Source organism: Dipodomys ordii, unplaced genomic scaffold (genome assembly GCF_000151885.1).
Source record: "Dipodomys ordii isolate 6190 unplaced genomic scaffold, Dord_2.0 Scaffold220, whole genome shotgun sequence".
In the NCBI taxonomy this organism is placed as follows: Eukaryota; Metazoa; Chordata; class Mammalia; order Rodentia; family Heteromyidae; genus Dipodomys; species Dipodomys ordii.
The window spans coordinates 2,181,087-2,189,445 of NW_012267436.1; the positions used below are offsets into that span (position 1 = coordinate 2,181,087).

The following is an 8,359-nucleotide window of genomic DNA, read 5'->3' on the forward strand; positions in this document are numbered from 1 at the left end:
TGGTATGTGACTTACACAAAGTGACAAAATAATATAGCAACAATGAAAACAGCAACATGTTTTCCCTTGAACATCAAGTGGCCTCTACGTTAAGTCCAAATTCTCCCATTCTGGTGTTTTCTCAGAGCATAGAGTTCTAGAATGGGAGTCAGGCCCAGTAACTTGGTGCTGATACTGAGGTGATACAAGTACTTGAACCAATCAAGAAGACATGAGACCCTCAATTTCCTCACTCATGAAATGGTGATGTGACAAGTTCTCTAAAGATATCTGAGTTTAAAATATTTCCATGCTAGAACATAGTTATGAGTTTGTATAAGTGCAGACTCAAGGGAAGATAGAGCAGGAAAGGAGCAGCCTGCTTCCAGCCAAGGCAACGACATAGGAACCAGATGAATCAGTGTCTTCAGTTGCCCAGCTTGAAAAAGTTCATCAGAAGAATACCAAGTGGCTCCAGCACTTATTACCCTTCTAAACTGATGGTTGGTATGCTTCTGGTTATTGGTATTAGAAGAGATTCCCGCTCACAGTCAGCTTTAAATGTACTGTTTTCCTAACATAGAGTTTGTCAATCTTATCCATTTTCCTACCACTCTCTTGCCTCACGTAGACAAAAACCACACTCCATCTTTACTTGGGACTGCAAACTCTCTGCAGCTTTCTCCACCTGTTTTACATGATGCCACTGCTTTAACAGGGAGTGCCCACAATTTCTCTACAGTCGTGGCTCCAGCCATCACTTCAGCATGGCGACTGCCATTCGTCTCAGGTACCTCTTTCCAGCAACTTATAGTAGTGCCTAACTCAACCCACATTCTAGCACAGCATTTACTGTCAGTTTACTGACTTTACGGGCAAGAGTTACATTTGCCTCCTATACCTGTTTTTTTAATGGAGCACCACAAGTGTTAGAGTGCTGGTGTGGTAAGCACAAGGTTCTGGATTCACCCACTTTTGGGCATTTACCCAAATGTTTACAAACAAGACCACACTAAAGCTACCAGCACAACTATGTTTATTGCAGCATTATTTACCATAGCTAAGATATGGAACCAACCCAGATGCCCCTCAGTAGATGAATGGATCAAGAAAATGTGGTATATATACACAATGGAATTCTATGCCTCCATCAGAAAGAATGACATTGCCCCATTTGTTAGGAAATGGAAAAACTTGGAAAAAATTATATTAAGTGAAGTAAGCCAGGCCCAAAGAAACATAGGTCCCATGGTTTCCCTTATTTGTAATATCAGTATATGTATGAGTCAAGCAGAAAAGGTCAGATAATGTGATGTCAGGAAAATGAACTGTTAGATGTGTATTTTAATGTTTATTTTCTTTCATGCATGTGTTTCTAACGCATTATAAGATTATCTCTTTGTTGCTTTGTATGTCCCTCCCCCACAGTATAATGCCTGCTTTCACTATATTTGATGTCAGTATAACTTGTGGAGGAGATGGGGAAAAACCAGTTGTTTAAGGATACAGGTGGACCTGTTGCAACAATGAGAAGTACAAGTTGTCATGTCCAAAACGAGCTTTACAAAGTCGGTGCGGGGGCGGGGAAGGGGGGGGAAGGAGAAGGATTGGGATTGGGGGGGAGGGGGGAGGCTGGGAAGGGATGTGAAGGCTAAACAAAGGAGGAGGCTGCAATGCTTGGTAAGAAATGTACGCATTATCCTGCCCATGTAATTGTAACTCCTCTGTACAGTATGTTCACAAATAAAATTAAATTAAATTAAAAAAAAGGTTCTGGATTCAAACTGCAATACTGCCATTAATTAATTAATTAAATGAGAAGAAATGGAATAATAACATAGCCATTTGACCTGTGCTACCCATAGAACATCACCAGAAGCATCTTAAGTGAAGATATGATTGTTGTTGTTGTTGTTGCATTTAATTAGTTGTATGCAAAGGAGTTGCCATTCAACAAAGCATTTTATGAATACCATAAGTCTTAGTCAATGTAACCCCTTTGAACATTCTCACCACTACTTCCCAACCCTCTCCTCCCTTACTTTTGTTAATTTTATATGCTATGTACTGAAATTTTTACCCTGTCCCCCTCATTTCTTTTCTTCATTTGTCTACCTACCTCCCCTTAACTGCACCTCACCCCTTTTCTGTACTAGTTTCCTGGTGATTTTCATTGTTGTTGTTGTTGACTTTTTTTTTGTTTTTCTTTTTTTATTTTATTTGTGAAGATACTGTACATAGGGGTTACAATTACATGGGCAGGATAATGCGTACATTTCTTACAAAGCATTGCAGCCTCCTCCTTTGTTTATCCTTCACATCCCTTCCCAGTGTTGTTGACTTTTGATTTAAGCCTTTCAAAGGAAGACATGCTTTCAATTCTTTGGGAAGTACTTCAAAACTTTTGTGCAATAGAGACAGTTAAATTTCCCCCAGTTTTCTGTTTAGAGATTCCATCACAAACAAGGATGCTTGGGACATGCCATTTTTGTCTACTTGTTGAAGAAGCACTCTTCTCTTGAGCTGGAGGCCAGTGGCTAATACGTGTGATCCTAACTTCTCAGGAGGCTGAGATCTGAGGGTTGATGTTTGAAGCCAACCTGGGCAAATATATCATTGTGACTCTTGTGCCAGGTAACCAAGACCTGAAGGTAGAGGCATGGCTCAAGTGTAGAGAGCCTGCAATTAAGGAATAAACACAACAACAAGCAAGAGCACAAGGCTCTGAGCTCAAGCCTTATCACTAGGGTTCATAGGCAAATTTACTTACACACACACAATCACACACACACAGAAATACACAGAGCAAGAACTAAAAACATAAATACTATTTTAAGTCCACAGTGAGACACAAGAGATGTTATCCTCACTGGACAGTGGAAATAATTGAGTATGCTCTATGAAAATGATAGACTCTAAGAAACTTTTTTCCTTCTTTAATTTTCTATGGGGTTCTTGGGTTTAAATCCAGAGCCTGGAGAATAGTAAAGAGCATTCAACCATTGAGTCATATTCTAAGTCTAAAATATTTTTAATTTTTCAAGTCACTTTAATTTTTATTTTACTAAAACGATTGCTTGAAATGCAAAGACATAAACAATGACATCAGATGATCACTAGTAACAACTAGTGTACTCATTACCCAACTGATGATACTAGATTTTCTCCAAGATCCTAAACCCATTTGAAAATATGGGGTTCTGTCCATGATCCTAAGAATTACAGAAACTCCTTGCCCAGTGTTTGCAGATGGCTGTTTAATTTGAACATGAGGAGGTGGGGAATCTCAATTATCCTGGACTGATTTTTTTTCCTTTATTTCTTTCTAGTGATGGCAACTTTACTCAAGATGGATACTCCCCTAGGATCGCAATCTCCTAGCTAAACATTTCATATCCCTAAAATTCCAGAGAGCTCTAAGCCCTGAAAGCATAAATGCTGAATCAACTGAGAGCAACAAGCCACCGTAGTTATTTCTCAAAGGTCACAGTCTCTGGCCAACCAGAGGCACACCATTGCCTGCCCTGCCCGACCTCATTCTAATGAAGCTCAGCCTACTCTAGTCAGCCTATCTCAACCAGCTACTGCCAACACATATTTTGTGAGTTCTACAAAAGCATCTCAGCCAATTGTAGGCAATATAACCAAGACCAGCCCTTCCCAGCCCAGTGTGTCTAGCCTCCCGTTGCTAGGCCTGAACCTTACATTATCTTCTACTTCTCTCCAGCACAAGCCTGTTTCAACTGCTGGAACTAAGCTGTAGTCACTGCCTAAGCCTCAAACCCAGCATCAATTCCAGGATTTCAGCCGCCAAACAATTCTATTAAGGAAACCGGATATTCCTGGGCCAGTAGTATCAAATCCCATCACCAAAGAACCAAGATCAGAGTGTGAAGCCATGAAAAGGTGGGCTCAGCAAGAGAGTGAGAATGCGGCAAATACACTGCTTTGGGGAAATTGCAGTGTTTTGTTTAGAGACAAAAAAGATATGGAAGTTTCTTGATACCATGGCTATGCAATGTAAGAGCTACTAGGATTGAGGGTACCAATTCAGTACCAGATATTTTCCAGCTTACATATGAAAATAGATAAAGACATTAATAGGACCATATAAAAATATATTGATGATTCATTTAGATAGATAATTACTGAAAAATGCTCTTCTCAAAATTTTAAAAACAAACAACAATTTAATGTAATGGAATTCAGTAAGTCCTCATTAATAAAGATGCAGTTTGTGTTTTGATATATGGCTACAGTTCAGCTGTATAGATTTAAGTTGGCAGGAATAAAGTCATCTTAAGCAATAAATATCATGATTGTTCAAAGGCACCCTTTTCCTGCATAGTTTCTCAATAAACTAATTAGACAAAACCAGACTAGGATGTTGAATTTGACAATAGATTACTTGCTCCAGAATATGACTGATACTTGGGTATTAAGATAATCAGTTACTTTCAACTAGAATGACACACTTTTGGTCCTACACATGCTTCTCATTCTGACCCACATTGTGGAGACGTAATGTGCTCTTGCCACATGAAAAATTTTCTGACTGTTCGTTCCCCAAAAAGGTTTTCTGTAGGTCAATTCTGAAAAGTAAAATGAGAGAAAAAAGTTACACAAACTGAGGACTAGGACAAGATAAATTGCATTTGCCAAATAGAACTGGATTTTGAATCTCAGTGTTTGAAGATATAAATTACATGGCTAAAATAGAAAATCCTACCACATATGATATTAGGATCTTGAATGTCCTCAAAAGCCCCTATGTCAAAGGCTTATTTCCCACGATGGTGTGATTGGGACACCCTCAGGAGGAAGAGCCTCGTGGGGCTTTGTCTGGTCATTCTTTGCTTGCCTTTGTTAGGAATAATGAAATGCTCTTCTTTCTCTCACATTCTCTCCTTGGTGCAGGCCAGGAGGTATGCAATTGCTCATCACACATTCTTTACTGGGATATACTCCCTTGTCATAGGCTCCAAAAGCAAAGGGGCCAACTGAACATGGGCTGAAATCCCCAGCATTGTCAGCCAAACTAAACCTTTCCTTTGAGAAGATGATTGTCTCAGTTGTTTATTACAATAACAAATAGCTGTCTAATAGCACTCTCCTTCCAATCTTCTACCCCACACTGAGGTAGCTGTGCATGCCCTTGAATCTATATAGGAACACAGAGAAAAGAGAGACTGGTCTGGCTTGCATGTATTTAGTATGTGTTATTAGCCTTGAATTATATACCAGTATTATGGAAGCAGCATTTCTTAAGTATGAAACTGTGCTAAAAGGAAAATAAATCCTTGAGAGCTTTGTAAGTTTTAAGCCATATCGCTGTATCTCTTGATTAATGAGCTAGACCAAGGTTCAAGGCCTCCATGGGAAGCTCATGCTCCCAGCTGCCCAACCTGACTTTCAGAGCAAAACATTCAGAGGATATTGATTTGCAAGGTCAAATATCTAAAGGGGACTAAATAGTAAATGAAGTTCTGCATCTTCCTCCACAAATCCTGCTGTATGTTGCCTTTTCTAACCATTGACATTAACTCAAGAGCATGAGAAAAATGAAATTCAAGGATTCATTCCCAGGCTGGGCATTTACACATATGCCACGAGTCACTTTCTTAACTTCCTGTTGACCCAGACATAGGATGAGGGGATGGTGGTACTAGGGGAGAATAGGAACAGAATAGGATAGGGAAAGGGGAGAGGATGGGGAATGGCCACCATTGAAAAATTAGTTAACAGCATTTAAGATACTTCTTGAGATAAATCATTAAGTTCACCATTCCAGATTATACAATTCAGTGGCAGAATACTAGAAACCCAAAAAAGAAACACCACTCATCTTTTTTTTTTTTTTTCTGGTTGTGGACCTGAACTCTGGGCCTGGGCGCTGTGCCTCAGCTCTTTAGCTCAAGGCTAGCGCTCTACCACTTGTGACATCATGCCATGTCTGGCTTTTTCTGCTTATGTGCTGCTGAGGAATCGAACCCAGGGCCTCATGCCTGCAAGGCAAGCATTCTACCACTGAACCACCTTCCCAGCCCCAACATCACTAATCTTGTTCCTTGCTTTTTAATGCTGGTACTGGGCCATGAACTCTGGGCCTGTGTACTGTCTTTAACTTCTTGCTCAAGACCGTTAGTGATGGTCTTGGTAGATAAAATAAGATCAGAAGGGCTGGGTAATATGATCGGAGTCAGCAATTATCTCTCTGTCCTTTCAATATCAATGGATTTAATGCACGAATTAAAGACACAGAGTGGATGTTTGGATCCAAAAGGAAATCCCATTCAACTGCTGCTTACAAAAGACTCATTTCATTCCCAAAACAAGAGTCTACTCAAGGTGAAAGGCTGGAATAAGGTCTTTCAAGCAAATGGTCCTCATAAACAATCCAGAGGAGCAATAATAATATCACATAAAATAGATTTCAAATTAAAATAAGAAGAGCCAGAGAAGGACCTTTCATAATAATAAAGGGAAGTCTCCACCAGAGGCTCATCATGATCTGAAACATCTATGCACAAAATATAGATGCTCCTAATTTCATCAACAACGTTAAATGACCTCAAATCACAACAGACTCAAATACATTGATTGTTGGTGACTTCAACACACTCTTATCACCTCTCTATAGATCATCCAGGCAAAAACTCAGTAGAGAAACCTCAGAGCTAAATAGCTACACTGACCACCTAGACCTAATAGACATCAACAGAATGTCCTACATAACAGCATCACAATATACATTGTTGTCAGCAGTACACCAGACATTCTCGAAAACAGACCATATCCTAGGTCACAAAGCAAACCTCTGCAAAGTTGAAAAACACTGAAATCACTCCCTGTATCCTGTCAGACCACAATGCAATAAAATTAGAGCTCAACAGCAAAAATCAGCCCAGAAAATACTCAAACTCATGACAACTGAAATATTCATTGATAAATAATCATGGGTCATCAGAAAGATAAGGGGAAATTTACTTGTTTCTGGGATTCAATGTAAATGAAGACACAAAATACCAACTTCTTTGGGACACAGCAAAGACAGTACTCAGAGGAAAGTTCATAGTCATAAGTAGTTACATCAACAAAAATTAGGAAAACCTCAACCCAATACACTAATGATGTACCTCAAGCTTCTAGAAATTCTGGAACAACACAAACCCAAAATCAATAGATGGAGAGAAAAAAATTAAAAATTATGGGAGAATAAATGAATTCAGAGATTAAAAAACTATACTGGGAATCAACAACAACTGGTTCTTTGAAAAAAATATCAAAATTGATAGAGCCTCTAGCAAACTGAACTAAGAAAATAAGAGATGTTTGATCCATTGGAATTGGTTCTGGTACAGAGTGATATATAGGGATCTGATTTCAGTTTTCTAAATTGGTGTTTAACCAATTTTGCCAGCATCGTTTGTTGAAGAGGCTGCCTTTCTTCCATCCTATTTTTGGGTCCCTTATTGAAGATTAGGTGGCCATAGTTCTGCAGGTTCTGCAGGTTCAATTCTGGGTCTTCAGTTCTTGTGCCAGTACCAAACTGTTTTTATTATTATAGCTTTATAATAGAGTTTGAAGTTTGGTATTGATATTCCTCGCTGTTCTTTCTGCTAAGGATTATTTTTTGCTAATCAGGTTCTTTTTTTTGGGGGGGGGTCCGGTCGTGGGGTCTGAACTTTGGGCCCGGGCATTGTCCCTCAGATCTTCAGCTCAAGGCTAGCGCTCTACCACTTGAGCCACAGCGCCACTTCTGGATTTTTTCTTTTTGCTTATATGGTGCTGAGGAAGCGAACCCAGGGCCTCAGGCATGCAAGGCAAGCATTCTACCACTGAGCCACCTCCCAGCCCAGCTAATCAGGTTCTTTAATTAGTTCATATGAATTTTTGGATTGCTGCTTCTGTTTCATTAAAGAATGATGTTGGGATATTAAAGTGTATGATACTGAATTTGTAGATGCATTAAACTGCAGATCTTCTGCATGGCAAAAAACATAGCTAGCAAGATAAGTAGAAAGTCTGTAGATTGGAAGATCTTCACTAGCCATACAAAAGACAAGAGCCTCATATCTAAAATATACTTAGAACTCAAAAAATTAAATCCCCCAAAAACAAATCCTCAAAGAAACAACCACCCCATGAATAAGTAGGCTAAAGACTTACAGAGAGGTGATATCTCAATTTTGTTTTGATTTGCATTTCTTTTATGGCTCCTCACCCCAGAAAGAACGGCAAAAATCAAGAACTCTAATAACAACAGATGCTGGAGGGGATATGGACAGAAAGGAACCTTACTTCATTGTTGGTGGGAATGTAAACTTGTCCAACCACTTTGGAAAGCAGTATGGAGGTTCCTCAAAAGACTTCACATAGA

At 39.3% G+C, this 8,359-nt stretch overlaps 1 protein-coding gene across 1 annotated transcript in view; it reads left to right on the top strand.

Moving 5' to 3' along the window:
• Positions 1-746: 746 nt before the first annotated feature.
• LOC106000496 (uncharacterized protein C2orf78-like) overlaps positions 747-8,359 on the top strand; it is a 24,306-nt gene continuing 16,693 nt past the window's right edge. The window contains 1 exon segment of the mRNA XM_013035772.1: positions 747-769. Coding sequence (XP_012891226.1) covers positions 747-769 — 23 coding nt within the window.